Consider the following 22,031-nt stretch of genomic DNA (forward strand, 5'->3'; position numbering starts at 1 on the left):
TTGTCCAATAATTTTATCTCTTCTTTTATGGCATCATATCATATTTTTAGAACTACTACTTCCATAGCCTATGAAAACATTAAAGAATCATTCTTTTTTCTTATATTATAATCTGATTATTATAGATATACCATATAATCATAAAATTTGATTTGTCTCATTTCTCTTTTAGATCTTCTCAAAGGTGTCGATTGTGGTTTGTTCTATAAGTTTATCAGTAATGATATTTTTATCATATGGAAGTTCATCAATATCATCGTGTTATTCATTTTTCTTAATTTATTCAGTAATTTAAGAAATAATAATTTTTTAAATAAAAATAATAAAAGAGTATCAACTTATATCTCCTCAATATCAAATCTTAAAGATTTTTCACTTATATTAGTTTTATCATATTATAGGAATATTATATTGTTAGACTCAACTATTTTGGTATTGCGGTTAGAGAAATAAAATCGGCATCCCTTGGGTTTTTTTGAATAATTAATAAAATATCCAAAAATAATTCTTAGATCTAACTTATTTTCATATAGGTTAAATATGTTGGACAATCTTAAATATTTAAATATCTTAAATTAGATTTTCTACTAATTTATAACTCAAAAGGAATTAATAGAACTAACTTACTAGGAAATATATTCAAAATATATATGTTAGTTTTCAGTGCTTCACTCGATATTGATTCAAGTACATAAGAAAATTTATCAGGCTTATCTATTAGGATATGATTGTGTCTTTCACTAATACAATTTTATTGTGGCACTCTCGATAATGAATATTGAGCATAAGAATTTAGCAAATAGGTCAGAATTTTGACCTAATTTATCATATTTACTATATAAATCATCACCCATATCTGATTTCATGATTTTGATCATTCACATCTTATAAGCCTACATCCTATGTCATTTTGATGGCTATTAGTTGGATGAAACTTAGGGATATAAATCATAAATAATATTTACTTATTTTTTCTTTAATAATATTATTTAAAATTTATTCAATAAATAATACAATAATAATCGAGTATAAATTTTAATAAGCACATTCAAGTAATAATTACAGCCAAAATTAAACATTATGCTTTCATGTGAAAATAAATAATATTTCACAAACATCATGCTTTCAACACCCTTAGCAGCGACTGAACATCACACCCCAGTTACATCTTTTCTGTGTTGTTGCACACAATAATCATTGACAATAGCAGTGACACAACCCAAAGCAATCGCTACCTATGGTAGAGCCGATAATCATAATAAATCGTTACTCTCTGTTAAGCTATTGTCAGTAGTAGCAATGATTTTACTGCACTGTCACGAACTTAACTGTAATTGTCTAAGTCGTGAGGCACCCTTGTAGCAAAGTCATGGACTTAGCTGGAATTGCTAAAGTTGTGAAGCACCCTTGTGCCAACTCCTCAAACTTAGTTGGGATTGCCTAAGTCATAAGGCGCCCTTGCAATATATGTGTTCGCAAAGGATCAACCTAGTTGTAATCTTATATAAGTCCCGAAAGACATGCGAAATAGAAAGTTGATTAACTTGAAAATAAACGATGGACAAGTCTCAATATCTCGCGAAGAGGTAAGGTTTACAAGCAATTCAATGAGCATCTTGAGTGCAAGAGAGAAAAGAGAGGAAGGAGAAAATAAGGACTTTAGAAGGTAGAATGAACAATTACAAGTTCGCAAACAATTGCTCACTGGGTGCCGAGTGCGAAGGTAAGTTTCCGTCAAGTTAATGTACGTACTTATGAACATTGTTCAACACCCGACATTACCCCGAAATCCCATCCCCTTGGTGCCACCCGGGGGGTTCTAGGATGTTGAGATTGTTGTCATTTTGCATGAGCCTGCGGTCTACAGAAAATAGGTTGTGACATGTAAAAATAGAGCTATTTTGGAGCAGTTTAGCTTGGCACGACGGACGATTATACTACAACGCTGCCAACTATCGTTATTTACATTTTTCAAGCAAAAACACATAAAACCAAAACAAAACATACTGTTATATATCTGTACAAGCATATAAAAACGAACGAATAATTTGTTGAATGAAGTTATTACGGATGTGCGATCACTGTTTGTGACAACAGACAGTAGCACCATCACACCTTAGCAGGTCCAACGAATATGGTAGGTCATCGACCAATCAACACACTTTCGATGACAACAAGTCGTCGTCCTTGGTAACATGACAGCATCCATTCCAATCCTATGTTGGATCGCCAATTGTAGCAGTACCACGGCCTAAAGCGACCGGTGCCCTACCCATAATCGACCACCGCCCTTTACAAGGTTGCCATCGGTAGTAGCAACAACTTTGCATTATCGCGCTCCAACAGGTCTAGCAACCACAGTAGGTCGTCAACCAATAAACTCACTTCTAACGACAGTAAGCAGTCGTCCTTGGTAGTGCAACAACATCCTTTCCGATCCTACGTTTGTCCATCATGGACGGTAAGCAGCACCCTTCCGTCGTCGTTCCACCCATGCATGCGAGGAAACTTGCATTGCCCACAAGTAGGTGAGGGCAATGATACATCGAACATAATCTACTTATCAGCCAACACCTCTACTCGCTGGCGTAATGCTCGGTGAGCTCATCAATGCATCCGCTCGAGCTGTAGCAATTCGGCGTTACCGCCTCCACAGCCATCAGCCATCATTCCTCTTTGCTCGCGGGTGTGACTCACTGCTTTCCGTTGCTCCTATAAACGGAGCTTCGGGGAACAAGACATGAATGAGATCTCCAACATCGCATCTTCTTTGACATGACATAGCATCGTTGGCCGACCACTATGCTTATTATAGCAACCATAGAGAAGAGAGGAAGTAAAGTTGACTATAGTCAACACTAGTCAACCTTTGGTCAACAATGCTAATTTTATAATTTTTGTTACTTTTTGTTTTTGTTGTATTTGGATAAATTTGTTTTGGGTTTTCCCTATATATTTATAGGGTTCAACTTATTATTATTATTATTATTATTTTAGAGGTAGGAATGATGTTAGTGTAGTAATCCGAACCATGTTAAATCGCTTATTTTGGTTTTGTACCTGTTTTTTCTGAATTTTTATTTAACTCGATTATATCTCGTGCCTCCCTCGCTCAATATCACATTAAATGCTTCTTACAAGAATTACCAGCAGTGTTAGCAAATCAAAATTTGTAGCAATGGAATAAGAGTGTTACTGCAAGATCTGAATTAAAAGCCCCTTGTGCTTGTTTCCATGATCACATAGCGTGTTGCTACTTGTTACTATCACCTTAGATTTTGATTTGCTAATGATAATTAAGGAATAGCTCTATAAAATAATTTTAAATATTGTAGATATATGTACATATATAAAATAAATAAATAAATAAATAAAAATATATATATATATATATATTATATATATATATATATAGGGAGAGAGAGAGAGAGAGAGAGGACAATTTTTCCAAAATTAAAAATAAAATAAAGATTCATGTAAGTGGCATTGATCAGACGGCCAAGAATTGCCCACGTTTCCATTCTCAAGTCCACCCTATTCAATTTGACAGGAAGAAATCGATCGCGAGAGTGTGAGGACGGTTGGGAGAGAGAGAGAGAGAGAGAGAGGGGGGGCGATCAGATGGAGCTCGAAGTGAGGACGGTTGGGGGGATGGAGAGCTGCTTCGTTTCTCTCCCCCTTTTTTTCATCCAAACCCTCGAGAAGACGAGGGGAGGGTTCCTGCCCCCGGTCCTCGCCCTGGAGCTGCGATCCCGCTCCGGAGGAGATTGCTGGAACCTGGCCTGGTCCGGCTCCTCTTCCAGATCCACCGCGATCGAGGTCATCCCCCATCATTCAGTCTTCTATTCTTCTTTCGATTGCCAAACTAATTGAATTTAGCCTCCAATCGTCGTCACGTCTCGCTTTTCTTGGATATTCTTTTGAATACAAACCAAATATTTTTTGTTTTATAGTTTGTTGTACGAAGAGTAATTTTCTAGGGCACCTTTCCGGGGGATTTGAAGAACAATTCCCCGTTATTTCCACCGTTTTGCGCTGGTTTTTCGTGATAGGTTTGTTGAACGTGTTTGTGTGTTTACCTTCAAAAGAGCAACTCATTTGATATTATGTTAAGAATATAAATTCAGGTCATGTTAAGCTTTTAGAGGACATGAGTGCGAAATATTTGAGATGAAAATTTATCCCGACCATGCAATAACAATTAAGTTTCACGTGTTGGGTTTGAGCATGTCAACCACATGTGAAGGAAAGTGTTAAAAATATAAAATCATAGGCCATGTCTCATCCAATAACTCACGATTTTAGATGGAATGACATTGATTAAAAATTTAAGATGGTACCAGTTTAGAAGACTCTGTGTTCAAATTTTATCTAGGCTCTGCATTGAAAAGAGATATATCCCTGATCAATTCAACCACCAAAAGTCTAGCTTGAGCTGGTTTGCCATCCGCTTGTGGCAGGAGTTTAAGAATATAAATCAGATCATATTTTGTTTCTTGCTTAAACTTCTTTAGACAAACAAAATGACTTTTGATAAAAAAATTAAGATAATCGTACATGGGTTTCTTGAGATTGAGGTTTTTCTAAGCATCTGGGTTAAATATTTCTTTCTCTCATTTTCTTATTGGCATGTTCCTTTAGTCATTTTCTATGAATTTGATTTTTCTAAGCATTATATTCATCCAATGTTGTCACATAAGACAAGTTCAACAGTGCCTTGCTATGATGTCATTCATCATCTCGGCATCTCCACGGTCGTCTCAATGCTACGTCATGTTGCACCTACTGAAGATCTACTGCCAACCCTTTTATGTACTTTGGGATTGTTGTCTTCGTTCACATAGGAGTCGTAGCAAGTGGAACCGATGGTGTTGTAGCTTTCAAAACATATGAATCGTGGCTATTGAACTTGGCATCTTATGAGACCATGGCACTGGCATCTCTTATATGAAGAACTTCAACGTAAGCCACTACTCGTGCCTTGAGCAATTGATGATTCTTCGATAGCATGGTGGCCATCTTCACCATGTTGCTCATACTACGCAGACTCCTATCACCATTGCTTGTATCTTTACGTATATTTCATTCATCTTAGTGTCATAAAGAGGTGCTCAGGTGAAGCCGAGGCTTAAGTGATGTTAGTTGATTTGGCTCAATCAACTAACATCACTTATCCCTACCCCAAGTTCGAGTCTTTGCTGTCCTCTCAGTCTCCTCTGTCACCTATCAGCTATTTGGCGTTAAAAATCGGCTGTCCTCTCAGCCACGCTATCAAAGACATCGCAATATACTTCTTCTTATTTATGTTTTAATTATTGTCTAATTTTTATTTAAATTTTTTTCTTTATCCTTAAATTAATTTAAAATGTATTTTCTCCAATTTTACATCCTAATCATTCCTTAGATATGCATACTGCCAACCTGTAATATTCTATTAATGATTATGTTGGGTTGTTTGACTTTGATTGATCGCTATAATTGTCAATTATTCTTTTAGTTTGTATTTAATTACAAATCATCATGTGTTAACTAATTGTATCCAAAGTCTGCCAGAGTTTCCTAAACCCAACCTATATTGAGTGGAGAGATCAATCGAACTGTTGTGAACCTGTAAAAAAAAAAGGAGACACAAACCAATAAAATTATTATTCATCCAATTAAGAGATTGTGCATTCACTGTAATGAAAATTCAATTACTAACTTAAGAATATATGAGATTTACTAAATCTTAACAAAATATATTTATAAATTTCTTTTATATTTATGTATCTTCAAATAATATGATTTTATAAGGATCTTACTTATCAACTTATGAGCCAAGTTTGTGACCTGCATCATTCCTAGGTAGAAAAATGAGTTTGACAACCTTGCGTTCAAGCTTCAACTTGACATGGTTTCAGTAATGCACACAATTTCCATGGTGAAGCTTAGTCATTCTTCTCTCTCTTGAAGCTTACTTGTTAGTTTCTGCTTTTTCTAATGCTTGCATATGATTTACAAGATTAAGCTTTCCAGGTTGATCAGCAACTGGCAGAATGTATTTCTCTACCAGATCATTCTAAAGTACAGGTTAAGGCCATCGCTAATTTACCGAAAGCTGATTTTGTCGATATAGAGCCAAGCGGTGAGGACGACTGGGAGATTTTGGAGCTTAATTCAGAAGTTGCTGAAGAGGCTATCTTGAAACAGGTATATTTAATTTTGTTACATGGTGGCTACATGCGTATCTCAAAATATGCCAACTACGTTTTTGTTCATAGTAATGACATAGTGCATTTATCTTCACCTATTTCAATTTAGATCAGTGTAGTTGCTTCAATAAATTAGCTTCACATCCTTAGGATCTTTCTCTGTTGAGATTGGATATTTCAGGTCTTTCGGAAATACATTTTTTGTCATTACTATAACAGTAAAATTTATATTTCACTCTCTTTCGAATGAGTCAAATCTTTTTTTTCTTCCTAATGTTGGATTCAATCTTGCGGAAGATTAATGATTCTTCTTTAGGCTTAAGTTCCTCAACTGCTAGCTTTCTACTTTCTTCCCTCCCAGAAGCTGAGTTCCATAGGTTTCATTGTTTTGCCCTCATTTACAAATAACTTGGCTTCAGGTTAATCAAATAAAGTGCTTTGCTACTTTTTGAGGGCAACCATAGTTTCAAGCTATATGACCTCAGGGCTTCGTCTGCAGACCAAAAAGTTCTTCTGCTCATGCTTCCATCACTGCTTTGTTTTGCAATGAGAAGTATACTTCTTTATATGTTCTTTTGTTAATCAATGATCCATGGTTTGCCTCACCAGTCCGTACTGGTGCACCGACCAGCTGTTGGTACAGTACGCACCGAACCATACTGATGTACTGACATACGGTATGGTGGGGCATACCACTAATTTTTCAATATGTACCACCTGTACCAATCTCCTATCAAACCGATATGTACTGCCCATACCGAGCGGTACATTGTGGTATGTCAGACCTTGCAATGATCATGCATTTGGTGAAGGTGAAGCAATTAGCACCTTGTAATGCTGAGTACTCTTTGGTGTTTGCTCATTACAACCTGTTTGGTTTACAAGCATTCTCTGAAGGCTGCAACTTCTACATAGACAACACTAAACCATAGGTCAAAAATCATTATATTATGCAAAATCTGAAGATCAGTTTGTTGCTGGATAATGGAGAAACTGAAACCAGGAGCTTTCTTAAGGAAGAAGAAAACTAAGTCATGACTTTGTTTTGTTAGTTATCAACTATGCATTAGGTGAAGCACTTTGCATCTTGTACTGTTATACATTATTTGATGCTTAGTTATCACAACGACCAGTATGAGGCTTGAGCAGTCACACAAGGTTGTAACTCCTACATAGACAACATAATTGAAAAATTGGAAAGAAAAAAAAAGAAAGTATTATGTAACATCTGAAGATCAGCATGTTGCTGGATAATGGAGAAGCTGAAACTATGTGTTTTTTAGAGAAGAGAACCCAATCATGACTTCTATTGCCCAGAGGGAGAATTATTCCTTGAAAAGTGATGATCATGATTTGCTTTTAGCATGCATTAGAATGGCATTGATCAAGTGAGTTGAACTTTAAAAGCATTTTATGTCATCCAGATTACTTGGCAAATAGGTTTCATGGTAGATGATTCTAACTTTCTAAGTATCAGCTTTTTCTAAATTCAACTATAAGATTTTTCTGATAAACTTGTTCTTCTTCAAAATTGTTATTTTTGGGTCCTACCTGATTGATCACTTGCCATTTTTGCACCAGCAGACATCCCCCATGTAACATCTCATGTGTATATCCATGTGCTTTTCCAGTTTGAATATACTGTCACGGCAAGTACCATTGCCACCTCTGTTGTGAAAAGGTATATACCTGCTAGTTTGTGCAGCATGGAGTTGCACTTTAATCGTCGGTCTTTTATACTTTCTAGTTGCACCACTAAATACCAGGACTTAAATGCATCCTCCCTAGGCCTGAAAAGGCATACTATTTGTGTCACTAAGTGATAATTTATGGTTGTCAAACAGACAATTTATTAGTTTAGTATATCTTAGATATTCACTTCCACCATGGATCCATGCACAAAGATCCTGTCCTTTTCATGCTTTGATCTCTTCCATTGAGAGAAATGATGTAGATGCTGGCTTCGCATCTGGTAAGAGTGGTACTAATTTATTTGTTTCTGCACTTCCTGTTCATCTCACATACACTTTTTGTTACTAAATGCAGGTTGGTATCATTTATGAGGGGATGAAATTTCCTTTATGGTTGCATGGTCATGTTATGGTGGAATTTCTTGTGGCCTCTACATCTCCTAAGAAATCGGTAGGTAAGAAAAATACAGTCATGTGCTCTACATCCATGTCATTTGTTGCTTACGATCTAGATGCTTATTTTTTAGTGATTACTTGACCATTCATTGAAAAACGTAAATGTTATTCCCTGCAATTGTTAGACGCTAAAAAACTCTGTTGTGTATGCATGAATTGACTGCATTATTAGTCTTATCTGGTCATACTAAGCCTCATGGAATTCTTATAAAACGGCCATCAGATGTTAATATTATGTTGGTAAATAACATCAGAAAGTGCTGTTCATTAATACCTGCAGTTATTTCTGAAGATTGTATTTCCAGGGATTATTGTGTTCATCCTTCTTTTTTTTCCTGCAAGTCAAAGAACTTTTCCCATCTCCATGTAACATGTGGGTGCACCAATCTAGGCCCTTAAGTAACAATTAATGTCGGAAGAATCTTCAGCTCCTATCGTCCTTCAGTTGGTAATGCCTTCATGTGGTACACTAGAATTCATTGTTAAGAAAAATAAGTGGTTCCTGTTTGTTCTAGTACACTCTAGCTTCTCAACATGTATTTCTTTTACTCTCTTCAAGCTATTACAAACATATTTATGGGCTTATGGTTCGTTATGTTAGGAAAGCCATCTGAACTTTGTGATTGGTTGAAGTTTACTTTCTTATGTATATATGATCATATTAGATATTAATTCTTGCTGCTTTAATGTGCCATTAAGGAAGAGCCAACCATCAATCAATTTTATTTGCAAATATGGTATTGTTGGTGGTGTCAAGTATATTTGATGCTTAGGAAAAATTTGGCCACTGTTTAAATAGGAAAATATCCACATCATTAATGATATAAACCTTTTTGAAGTGTCTGTTGCTGACTGGAACAATAATCTGGGATTTCAGTCGTTCTTTATATGTTTCTGTTTTTCTTAAAGGAAACAATCAATGCAGGAATATATAACCATTTTTCACAAAGATGATAGCTCATAGACAGCTGGAAAATGTAAATGAATATGAAAAAACAGATCCGATTGTTAATCAGTCATAAATACCTTAGTCTATGTGAGGCTTTCTTGGTGCAAAACCATGAAACACAGAAGAGCACTCGTATGAGCTTCTTGTTCTGCACTCGCAACATTCATGCACAAGGATGCTATTCCTCTTCGGACATAGCCTAGTCTTGGCATTTATATAATAATGATATCGCTTACTGTTCAATATTTCTCTCCCAAAGTTTTGGTGGTAATGTTACTTGCATTTCTTTATTTAACATTCTCAGTTAATTAATCTCCATCTACTCTTTGTTGATGTTCTTTCCTGACAATCTGACATGATGTAAGATATCTTGGAAGTTGTCCCTTTTTTACATCCAAGAGTGCCCTCCTCTGTCGGTTTCTTGATAACAAGATGAGTGACATTCATTTTCTTAAATGCTACTAATTTTCAATAGTTTCCTGAGCTATCTCTAGTAAGGTTTGACTTACCGGTCCAAGCCGGTGTGTCGGCTGCTCGACGGCATGGCACATGCCATTCCGTATCGGTGTACCAACACACGGTACACTGGTGTATACTGATGTTTCGACGAGGAAGAAAACGAGGTTGAAGAGGAAGGTTTGGTGGAGGAACAAAGGAGGAAGAAGAAGAAAGGGAGAAGTAGTGCAGCAATACCTGGAAGCAGCTGCAGCAATGACAGCATTGAAGGGAAGCAGTAGCATCACAGTAGCGAAGAGGCGGTGCCGCTGCAGCATCGCAATGGCGAAGCGGCAAAGAGGCGGTGCCGCTGCAGCATCGCAATGGCGAAGCAGCAAAGAGGCAGCGCCGCTGCAGCATTGCAGCGGCAAAACTGCAAAGAGGCAGTGCTGCTGCAACATTGCAGCGGTGAAGTGACGAAGAGGCAGCGCCGCTGCAGCATTGCAGTGGTGAATTAGCGAAGAGGTAGCGTCGCTGCAGCGGCAAAGAGGCAGTGCTGCTGCACTTCGCCGCTGCAGCATCGCAGCATCGAAGAGGCAGTGCCATGGCTTCATACGCAAGAAGAGCCCTAATATGTTTTTTTTTAATGCTGAAATGGACTGGGGCCCATCACTCTTTGATTTTTTTATTATTTTAATGCAGAATGCCTGAAACACGGTGGTCCGCGTATTGGTCCATGTCCGGACTGGTACGTACAGCCCAAACCATACTGTTTCGGGTGATATAGCAATGCCTGATCTCTAGTATTAAGTTTCAGGAGATGATAACTAGTAAATATTTGCTTATGCTTCTTTCTTGCTTTTTCTAATGATTAGATAAGTATAATTTTGTTTTGGTTCTTTTTAGTTCAACTTGTACCAGGAACTGAAGTTTCTGTTGCACCAAAGAAGCGCAAAAATGGAGTAGTTGCACACAAGAGTGCCGAAAAGCAAAATTCAACAAAAGAAGAGCTAAGGATGAAGGCACTATTACGTGTACAAGCACCAAACAGGGAATATGTACATAAATTTGAGTTCAAAGATGTTGAGCTTCGGGTGTTTCTCACTTCTGTGGCTTTTATACATCCAGAAACAGCTAAGAAGTTTTCATTTGAGAATCTTCAAGTAGCAACAGTCATACCTAAATTACAGCAAAAGGAGATCATGCAGAATGGAAATGATATTATTAATGCTAAGCGAGGAAATAATGGGTTTCTCACAGCTAGTAAGGTGAAACCAAGACATACTTTTGTTCATATTGTGTACTCTGACTCAGTAGCAAAAGGCCATGTGATACTTCCTCAATCTCTTCGTTATTTCATAGGATCAGGCGTACATTCATGTAAGTTCACAAAACTATATTGTTTTGGTGTTGATGTTTTAAGAGTTTGGTTCTTATTTTCCTTTTGTTTTGTTGTTTGAGACAATGTTAGTAGAAGATGACACTAGTGGTAGTTTAATTTTTATCTTGAGTTGCCATTTTTTTTTTGGAAATGGAGCCTGGGATCTTCTTTATGATGTTCCCATGTTAGATCGATAAGGTGATTTCTGAAGCTTAGAATCCTTTGATAGTTTAATTGTAACTATTTTAACATTGACTCTACTTGGTTAGTTCTAAAATTTATATGTTATTCTACACGAGTTGTGATATTACTTTGCTGGTTGTTGGTTGGGTTTGAGAAAGATGTTAGTTATGTTTTTTGTGTAGCAGTTTATGTTGCTCCTCCAGTTCTGATTATCTGATCTATGGTAGTTCCTTAGATACAAATAATAAAAAGGAACACCCATTGACTCTGTAAGGATGTCCATATACCATAATTCACGCAAAAAGGATTTTGGACATAATGCAGTTTGAGAGATTGATGTATGGTTTTATAACAGGTTGAGCTGGGCAAGGCTTCTAGTTAGTATTGTTTCTTCTAGATAATCAAGGAAAATCAGTTGCTTTTAGATCCCTTTCAATATTAACATCAATTCGGGATGTAAGCCTGCGGCTGATGAGGAAAAAAGAGGTCATTCATTATATGAATGGAGAGTGGTAGAGGCCACTCGGGTCATGACTATTTCTCCTAATATTAACGATGTGATAAATGATTTTAAGGTTGTGGCTATGAAATTCTTTTTTTCTGATCATGTTTGTCCTTATTTTTCAATTGATTTGTGAGATTTGATCTTCTAATTTTGTTGATTTTTTTTTGGCAAATCTTTTTTTTTATCTAGATTTAGTGTTTGATATCAACAAATTGTTTACAACAATAAGACATTTTTTGGCCATGCGGTTCATTGCCTACTATATGTAAATTATTGGATCAGTAGGCTGTAGGACTGGTTTTAGATATATCATGATTGAGCCCAAATAAGAGCAAGTTGCCAATGAATGGGCCATGAGATACTTCATGACATAAAGTAGAATTATGATCTAGATCATTAGATGGGTCTACTACCGGAAATTCAGGTTTTAACTTTTAAGTATTTTTGGGCCACGTGGAATCAAGCCTCCAAAATTATTGAGTCAGTCAATCTATCAGGTTGGGATGTGACAATGCATGTTTCTATAACTTTCATAAATTGTGTTTATTTTCTCATTCTTTTCTATTAAAAATATGTTTTCAACATTGTGTTTGAACTTTGAAGAGTTTAAGACAAAAGATTAATCATATGAATTTAAATGGAGACACTGGGGACAAGCAAAGAGTTTAAGACAAAAGATGAGTTTCTGTCTCCAAATTTGTTTATCTTACTAATAAATGTTACTGCACACTGAGAAGGCTACCATTCATTTCCAGGGGTTTATATAAAGAATTATTTGAGAAGTTCAAAGAAGGATATCCTTTCAATGAAAATTTCTCCTTGTCGGTTTAAATCATTTGGAAACGGTATTCTTGAGACCCACACATTTCTTAGGCAGGAAGGCATGCCTTCCAATGCAGATATTTTCTGCAACGGAGATATGGCAGACTGGTCGCATCATGAAGGTCCTTTCTCTTTTTTGTCTCATGAAGCTCTTCTACGTGGAGATGATGGCAGCGTTACTTTTCGAACAAAATTGGAGAAAAATCTGCTTATCAAATTATGGGTTATTGGACAGATAAATGCAGTTGCATCTCAAAGTGATCAAATGAAGGTTAACTCTGTAGTTTTAACAAATGAAACGTTGCTTCACTTTGAAATAGTTGATCATAATAAAAAGAAAGAAAATATTCCTTCCCAAGGTACATTGGAGAGGGAAAATGGGGGGGCAGAATATGGAGTTGAGCTTCTGTATCTACTCGGAATTAATTCTAATGAGTCATCAAAGGGTGATTTGCATGATAGCTTTGAGTTTGATATCAGCACCATAAGCAAAAACAATGATGATTTGCATGACTTGGAGCTGGCACTTGGAAAATTGGAGTTGGGGGACCCTGTATCTCTTGACTCGATTTTGGAAAATGATTTCAAAAGGAACTTTAATATAACCTTATCTTCTTTAAGCTGGTTGGAGACATCTATTTTGGATGTTATTAATAGTAAGTATTTTCAATTGTTCTGGTGATCTTGATGAAATACTATGGAGTTTTGGTGTAATAAGAGTGTCTTCAGATAACAGTTTCTTTATGTTTCATGATTTCTTTCAGGATTGCTCATCCTTCTATCTCCAAATTCTGGCAAATTGTTTTATGCATATGATCTTCCATCTCCCGGGCATGTGCTTATTTATGGACCTCCTGTAAGAAAGTTTATCTGATGCTTCAATATTTTTGGATAAAAATTTGTTTGTCTCTCTTGTTTGCTGACAAAAATACATTAAACCCTTTCCTTTTCTTCAAGTCATTTGTGTCATGTTAAACACAACTGATTGTTTGTGACTATGCATACTTATGTGATGCTTGGCATGCTTGTGTTTTATTGAAATCCACATGGAAACTGTGGTTAGATAAGGTCATCCATTGTTGGACTTTCTCGTGCAGGAGAACTATTCAATAGATCACTAAAGCGCAGTTTGATGTACTTGACTGTGATTGCTAGGGTTAACTCTATTAGTGTATTTAAAGGTGATTTTTGTTCCGTTATCGAATGCCTTCTAGTTTTAGGTCTTACAGAAATTTTGAAACGATATATGTTGAAGTAAGACAAGATTTTTCTCTAGTGGGTCCTCCTAATAGTTATTGAAGAACTTGATAATGATATTTGGGACTGTAGTCTGGAGCTATGATGAAAAATCTCATTGGTTATGGAAGATGAACCTTAAACACTTAGCAAACAAGAGCAATCTCAGTGCAGGCTCACTAAGTGCAAATTCATGATGCACTGAAATGTTTGTCATAATGTAAAATCACAAACTATTTTTGATATTATTTTAAAATGATAGTTACAGCTAAATTTGGAGAGGAGGTTCATATGCCATACACTATAGAAAGTAACGTATTTTGTGCAACAGATTTATGGAGTATTTATGCTTGAATAATATTTTTAGTTCTTTTATCTAGTATTTGAATGAACTCAGGGGTCAGGAAAATCTACATTAATGAAGGCTGTTGCTAGGCATTTTGAAGAGCATGAAGAAATTTTAGCTCACATGTAAGTAAATGAACTTGTTTCAGCTGTGCTGATTCTTTAATGATGCTTTATTTGCTTGGTGGAACTGAAACTGTGCTTCAAGTATCATTTAAACAATTGAAGAAATGCATGGGAAAAATTCTCTGTTTACTTATAGCCCTGATGAATACCGTGACATGCAGAGTTTATATAAGCTGTTCAAAACTTGCTCTTGAAAAGAGCCAAACAGTCCGGCAAGCAATTTCAGGCTACATATCTGAAGCTCTTGGTTCTTCACCTTCCATCGTCATTTTTGATGATCTAGACAATGTAATTTCATTTTCTTCTGATGATGAAGGATATCAACCATCCAGTTCGGCTACTGCTCTAGTGAATTTATTCATCAATATTCTGGACGAGTATGGGGTATGCTTTGGTCACTGATTATTTGTTTTCTCTGGACAGTTTGATGTGCCAATTTAATTCAATTAGCTGCAACCTAAAAACTTAAATGTTACTATGCTACCTTTTGTGTTGCACCAACTTATTTTGCTGGTCTATGCCAAATAGGAGAAGAGTCGGAACTCTTGCGGATATGGACCTGTTGCTTTTGTAGCATCTGTGCAGTCTCTTCAGAATTTACCCCAATCTTTGTGCTCTTCAGGTTCTTTTACTTCAGTCATGTACTGAAACTTATGAAATTTAAGGTTTTGTGTTCATCTGTTTGCACAAAAAGGAAAGGTCTATGCTGAAGCTGGTTCATCTGTTGCATCAAAACACTGAATATTTTAAATATTTTCTCTCAGGGAGGTTTGACTTCCATGTTCAGCTTTCTTCTCCTGCTGTCTCAGAACGTGGTGCAATACTGAAGCATGAAATTGAAAAACGCGCTTTACTATGTTCTGAGGATGTGGTCTCTGAAATTGCTACCAAATGCGATGGATACGATGCTTATGACTTGGTATTACTTTCTTTTTCTTTAGTTATTTCTTTCCCTCTATGTTTTGTGGTGTTTGTGACATATCCGTTGAGTATGATGTTAGTCTTGATGGATATATGACAGCTTGTTCTCAATTTAACAGCTGGTAGATGTTGACTTTGTATCGAAGAACATATTTCTTTGAATCCACGTTTGTGCATTTGTGCTTAATATTTTGGTTGTTATAGCCAACTACACATAGTTAATATGCTGCTGTGTTGGTTGAGGCAGTAGCTCTTACCATGTTTGTGTTGGAGAGTGGGGCTATGTTGCCAGTCATCTGATTTTTTCTATATCCTTGTGTAAGCCCTTTCTTTACTAGTTCCTCCTTTTACTTGTGTATTCCTCGAGTTTCATAGATAATATTGAGTTGCACTTCTCCATCAAATATGTCTCAGTGCCTTTTGTCCTTTGTCCTTTGTGACATAGATCTCATTTTAGTGAAACCTTTTTTTAATGCGGACAGGGCTTATCATTTGTATACCATTTCCATTAGTTTGTTTCACTATCTCTGTTCATCATTAATCGAGGCTAATTGCCACCTAGGTTGTCAAGATCCATAATAGTGTTTATCACTGTAACTTCAAGACTAAATGCTGTATTTAGAGTGCTGAGTGTTGCTGATGCATTAATATATGTGTAGGAAATCTTGGTTGATAGGGCTGTTCATGCTGCTGTCAGTCGGTTTTTGCCCTCCAGTATTACCAACAGAGATACTCAACCTATTTTACTGAAAGAAGACTTTTCAGTTGCAATGCATGAGTTTATTCCAGTTGCTATGCGTGGTCTCACAAAAGCTGCTTCTGAAGGTGGGCGCAGTGGCTGGGATGATGTTGGTGGACTTGCTGATATCCGGAATGCTATTCAAGAGGTCTGTATGGTCTCCATTTTATTTTCTTTGTTTTTTTTTTTTTGGTGATATTAGACTATAGGCTTAAGTTGGTGCTTGGGAGTTGGGAGTGTAATTTTCATGGTTCATTTTTGGTGCATAAACATTATTTTCTTAAGTTTAGTTCTTTCAGTGATTTTGTCTCTTGCATGAAGCATCTATTGTGTAGTTGTACTGTTCATATATTTTCTCGTGCCTCACAGGTGATTTTAGATAATAGCAGAACAGAAGTCTGTTTTTGCATACTGTTTAATTCATTTTCCCTGTAATTGCAGATGATTGAATTACCTTCAAAGTTTCCTGGTATTTTTGCTCAATCACCATTAAGGTTGAGATCAAATGTTCTCTTGTACGGGCCTCCTGGTTGCGGAAAGACTCATATTGTTGGAGCTGCTGCAGCAGCTTGCTCCTTAAGGTTCATATCTGTTAAAGGGCCTGAATTACTGAATAAGTATATTGGCGCTTCTGAGCAAGCTGTAAGGCACTAGTAGTCACTTTAAGTTCCTATGTGACAAAATCTTGTATGCAATAACTATGTTGATAACCAGCAATTATGAATACCAATCATTTGCAATATGATGCATCTATCTACATATATATTCGGCATTACATCACCAGATTCTTCGTTTACTTGCTTCATGAGTCTTCAATTCTTTCCATCTAAATGTGTTTCACTTTATTTTTCTCATATTCAATGTTTTCTAGTCTTTGTTGATCTCCGAGACAACTGTAATATGATAAACAAGATTTTAAATGTTTCCTATACTGTTCAGGTCCGAGACCTATTCTCAAAGGCAGCAACTGCTGCTCCTTGCCTTTTATTTTTTGACGAATTTGACTCTATTGCTCCAAAGAGGGGGCACGATAATACTGGAGTGACAGATCGTGTTGTCAATCAGGTTAATTGTTGGCTCATCAGCTGGCTGTCAAAACCAATTCTTGGTTCTGTTTCAATACTTCCAAGTAATCTGCAGTTATTGTCTACTGATTGTGGGCATTATTAACTATTGTGTTTGTTTCATTATATGCAGCTGCTAACGGAATTAGATGGTGTGGAAACCTTAACAGGGGTGTTTGTGTTTGCTGCTACTAGGTGAGTACTCAATGAGGTAATATGTTTATTTTAAATTACCAAATTTCCCATTATAATTGACAATTAATAAGCTATACTTTTCTAGTCATATTTCTTCTATGACGCAATGCTTAATTTCTCAATCACCAAATTCCTAGACATAATTGGCAATTCAGAATTTATTTCTGTGGTCACCAAAGTAAATCTTCAGAAAGTACATAATAAAGTAACACTAGTGGGAAAGCACAACATTGCTTTTGCATATGAATTATCGTTTATCCAAGTATGTTAATGAGATTGTATTAGCTCAGTGGGGTGCCAGGCCTTAGAAGTTAGAACTATGATGGCAAACTCACGATCATGCATTTTGCTTTGAAGTTGGATAAGTATCTTTTTTCCAAGTGCTATCATCTTAGTAATTAATGCAATCTGGTGCATTGTGAAATTAAGATTCTGCTTTAATATTTCTTTCTGGATATGATGTTGTCCCTGATTACATGCTTTTTTGCACCTGGTATGACCTACTTTACTGTTGTAGTTTTAGTTTTGGCATACTTCTTTGTATTAGATGCTGCAATTTTTTTTATATTGGATTTGTTGGTGCACTTATATGCCACTTTCTCTATAAGCTTCTATTAGTCATTTTTAAAAGATTTGCTCCATTTCCAGAGATAAGAATTCTGTACCAAGTATTTAATTAAGTCATTTAGTGATGATAATTTTCAGTGCAATTCACTGAAAATGCAATAGCATGATGCTAGGTTCTCTCAGAAGAGCCTATCCTGAGTGATAGATGACAGGAAAATAGTGGCCAATCTTATCAAACTGTCTTCTAATCTTAAGTTCAGTGGATTATCTTATCATTTAGTCTGTGTCTTTTAGTTTCTCAAGTCCACTGGATCTGCCTTTTTCTGCTTGCAGTATTGACTTCTTTTTTGAGTTCATCATTCTGCTTGTATGTTTTGCTAGTTCTGTAATCCATTAAATATTTCATCATTCAACAGTCGGCCTGATCTACTCGATGCTGCACTACTACGACCTGGAAGGCTTGATCGTCTTCTTTACTGTGATTTTCCAACTTGGCATGAGCGGCTGGATATTCTTAAGGTTCTGTCTAGAAAGGTTATCATTCCATCCATTGGTTATCTGTTTCTGTCTTGTAAGTGGATGCATTAATTTTTCATAGCTAGAATGCTTGGGGATCATGAACTGTAGCTATCATTTGGCATGAAGCACTGATGACAAATCCTCTCAAATCAATTAATGTGATTGACTTTTAACAAGTTCTATTTGAAAAGGGAGGTTTCAAAAGAATGAGATTGTAACCTTTGTCACTTTTTTTGTCACATTAAAAAGGAATATGGAGTTTAACTGTGCCCTCCGACTGAACTCCTTTATGGATTACCCTGACTATAAGGAAGCTCTACAAATGCAGGCTTCTCACTTTGATATAGAAGAGGGGGAGGCTGTCTTTGATATAAAATGCATGTTCCTGAAACAGGAACGACATACAGAATTATGAGTAATTTAGCATCAAATATGGAAACATCAATATTGCTTGTGGTGGTGCAAATGCTTCATCTCCTATATGCATGTCACTGTCGGCAGAATCTTTATCATGCCCTGACATCAGTGTCTTATGAGTTTTATAGCTAAGTAATTCAGTAAAAATGGGCATGCTGACCTCCAGTGGTTCTTCCTGACTCATTGAAATTTGATTTATTCAAAGAGTTTTATCCTACTTCAGCATGATCAGTTTGTATAAGAAGGGACTTATTTACCATGTAATAGAAATGTGTTCTGCTATGATGCTATCAACAGTTCAGGGGCTTATTTACCATGTAACAGAAATGTGTTTTTTTCTATTAACAGTTTTACATCTAAAGAATAGAGTCTGATTTGTCCATCTGTTGCAGCCATTTGTTCCTCTTAAATCTCCTTTGGAGAGGTTTCCAAAAATAAATTTTGATTGAAGATCTGTTAAAGGCTCTCTTATTGAATTTCCACTCAGGATCTTAGATGAATCTGATGCATAGATGTATCGCTTATTAGACCTCTCTACAGAGAAATTCAAATTCTGCTGTCATGTGCATTTATACAGTGTACAAGAAATATCAGGAATCATATCTTTGAAGTTGAATATAATCAGGAACATCCAGGACCAAATATTGCAATCAAAGTGACTGACTAGGATAGGGTTACAATTGCCAGTAAAAAGTTCTGTACTAATGGTAGTGGTAGCTAGATTAGGATAGTGTGAACCTTACCTTATATTGCCAACCTTCTATAGATGTTTTCTTTTTTTTCATTTCCTTGTAAATTAGCTTCCAGCAGGCACATGTTTCAGCAACACTACCAATTCCTTTTCAGATGATATTTAGCTGATATAAGGTCAATAAACTGTCTATTATGCTTGCCCAGAAAAAAAAAACATGGCTGAGTAGGTTCTAACCAAATTAGTCCCAAGACCACCAATATTACTTCATCTTAGTAGTAGCGTTAAAGTCAATTGAATCTTGTTGCCTCAGTTAAATGGGCAGTGAAGAGAGTTGTGGAACTTTGCAGGACAATATGACCTTATTGAATGAGGAGTTATAGTATCCATCCTGAAACTTTCATGTGAAGAAAGATGAACTCTTTTAGAGAGAGAAAATAATTTTGATCAGTCTCTCTGCCTTTCTTGATATTAACCATTTTTTGAGGGTTGAATTTCTCAATATGTCTCTTTAAGTCTTCATTGAACTGTTTTGTGTTGCTCAGATAATGGGTAACATACAACAGGCCTCATAGTACTTGTCCAATTTTCTTGCTGTTGTTGCTGGTTATTGCTGATAAGAAATGCTCATGGTCTCTGCTAGTGTCTCACTGTCCATGATAGGTGTGCATCATGAATAATCTAAAGAAACATTGTATTATTGGACCTTAGAACCAATAAATAAGTTCATATTTTGCTGTGCCTATGAAGGTAACAACTAGAGATTCAGCTTGAAGTGGAAGTGACACGGTGACATACAGAAGTTGCATTTACTAAAAACCTTTTCCCTTTCAACGGTTTTTTTTTTTTCAGGCCCACATATGCCATTATACATTTAATTCTTGTGGCCAAGGGTGAAGTGTAGTCAATTTTAAAGGATCAAGCTCCATAATGGAAACTATGGCTAATAAGTTGACTACAGATGAGTTGATTTTTTGGTGTATACTAGAAATGATGATGGAATGAACAAACACTAACTAATGTTCTTAAGTTATCTGTGGTTCGAATCTCAATTACTTCATCATTATATCAATTATTAGTTTTTTTTCTCCAATCTTGGACACTATTGTTTGGCCATAAAACAATCAATCACTATGTAGTATGCCATAGCAGCGACTGGTCAAGGGTCATTGGACAAATACAATAATTGGGTAAAGGATAGACAATGCACATCTTTGGCTACCTAGTTGTGTGGACAAGCATTTATACAGATGTCTTATTTTAGCATTAATTTTTTTGAAACAACAGAATATTAATGATTTCTGCTTGTTTCTGAATTATGGATAATTCTGCTTTATTTCATTGCATGGAAATATTGACTGATTCATCTTGAATGGGTCTAGCTTCCTTTGGCTAGCAATGTCAATCTGGAAACAATAGCATCAATCGCTGAAGGCTTTAGTGGTGCGGACCTCCAAGCGCTCCTGTCAGAAGCACAGCTTGCATCAGTTCATGAGCTTCTGGATAGTGGAAACAGTGACAACCATGCGAAAACCCCTGTCATCAGCAATCAGCTTCTGATGTCTGTTGCTTCAAAGGCTAGGCCTTCTGTTTCAGAGGACGAGAAGCGCCGGCTTCTCAGGATTTACAGTCAGTTCCTGACGTCAAAGAAGTCTGTTTCTGCACAGGTTCCTTCATAACTTTAATCTGGAGTAGATGCAATTCATGTACAAAGAAATTCATAAAGATTGTTTTAACCTTTAAAGGCGCTTAAGAGATACATTTAGTAATGTAAAGAAACACATTCTTTATTTGTAGCACTTCTTCTGCACTGATGTGTCTTTATAGCTTTAAATGTATTAAGTACCATTCAGATTTGTTGTGTTAATAACATAAATTCGCCATTTTATGGATTCTGTTATCTTGTTTTAAAAGTACTTGGTGAATTTTCCATTGGCTTCTAAGACAGATCTAGACTTAAAATCAATTGGTTGATCACTCGGTTCACAAATTGTATTGGCAATTTTGGCTAGTTTTGGCAAATGGAATTTAGATTATTGTTCTCTTTAACAAATATGTAATTTAGTATCAACCGTCCAGTTTAATCAGATGTACCAGTTATCCTTTTTCTTACACCTGCTCTAAATCACTGTCATTTACACGGAAGTGCAATTCTATATGACTTATTAGTTCTTTTTTCTTGCAGTCAAGGGATGCAAAGGGTAAAAGGGCAACTCTAGCTTGATAACACCAGATGTGAAACATGCAACTTTGTCACTTACAATAGTGTGAAAAGATTGTCCAGAGGTAGCATCATTTTCTTGGGAACTTGATCCATTCAGGATGCTGCTCCCAGCTTGATTATAATGTTCTTTTCTGTGTCTTAATAGCAGTAGATGACAGGCTACATGTAAGGAAGTAGGCATCCTTGAAGGAGGCATCACCGTCTTAATGGGTGTAGTATTTGCAGAAAGTACCTAACACAATGCAGAATTCTTGTCATCAAGTGCATGTGCTTCGAATGATCAACATGTCCTTAATATTTCTTCATAAATAAAGATAAATAAAATTATGTACCAATAAAATGTAAATCATAACTTACAGGGGATTTAGATTCAA

At 36.2% G+C, this 22,031-nt stretch overlaps 1 protein-coding gene across 12 annotated transcripts; it reads left to right on the forward strand.

The window, feature by feature from the left end:
* Positions 1 to 3,569: 3,569 nt before the first annotated feature.
* On the forward strand, positions 3,570 to 22,031 carry LOC135584101 (peroxisomal ATPase PEX1-like). 12 transcript variants are annotated; one of them, XR_010492383.1, is made up of 18 exons: positions 3,571 to 3,819; positions 6,016 to 6,189; positions 8,238 to 8,337; positions 10,629 to 11,102; positions 12,547 to 13,269; positions 13,378 to 13,469; positions 14,247 to 14,320; positions 14,482 to 14,704; positions 14,849 to 14,942; positions 15,085 to 15,239; positions 15,901 to 16,128; positions 16,422 to 16,622; positions 16,920 to 17,045; positions 17,178 to 17,239; positions 18,223 to 18,340; positions 20,816 to 21,100; positions 21,619 to 21,719; positions 21,803 to 22,031. XR_010492383.1 is itself a non-coding variant. In XM_065132064.1 (17 exons), exons 1-17 carry the CDS (start codon positions 3,622 to 3,624, stop codon positions 21,655 to 21,657), a joined length of 3,366 nt encoding a protein of 1,121 aa, XP_064988136.1. In that variant the 5' UTR covers positions 3,571 to 3,621; the 3' UTR covers positions 21,658 to 22,031. The 12 variants fall into 12 exon arrangements, 5 of the variants coding, with proteins under 5 accessions (XP_064988138.1, XP_064988139.1, XP_064988136.1 ...); XR_010492382.1 differs by having other exon boundaries at positions 21,806 to 22,031; XM_065132064.1 differs by having other exon boundaries at positions 21,619 to 22,031.

This window comes from Musa acuminata, chromosome BXJ2-11 (assembly GCF_036884655.1).
Source record: "Musa acuminata AAA Group cultivar baxijiao chromosome BXJ2-11, Cavendish_Baxijiao_AAA, whole genome shotgun sequence".
Taxonomy (NCBI): Eukaryota; Viridiplantae; Streptophyta; class Magnoliopsida; order Zingiberales; family Musaceae; genus Musa; species Musa acuminata.

Bases quoted from the DNA above. Each gene is read 5' to 3' on its own strand.
- LOC135584101 (XM_065132064.1), top strand. From the start codon at position 3,622: ATGGAGCTCGAAGTGAGGACGGTTGGGGGGATGGAGAGCTGCTTCGTT. The intron at 3,820-6,015 runs GTCATCCCCCAT...TAAGCTTTCCAG, and splicing joins CCAGATCCACCGCGATCGAG to GTTGATCAGCAACTGGCAGA. The intron at 8,338-10,628 runs GTAAGAAAAATA...GGTTCTTTTTAG, and splicing joins ATCTCCTAAGAAATCGGTAG to TTCAACTTGTACCAGGAACT.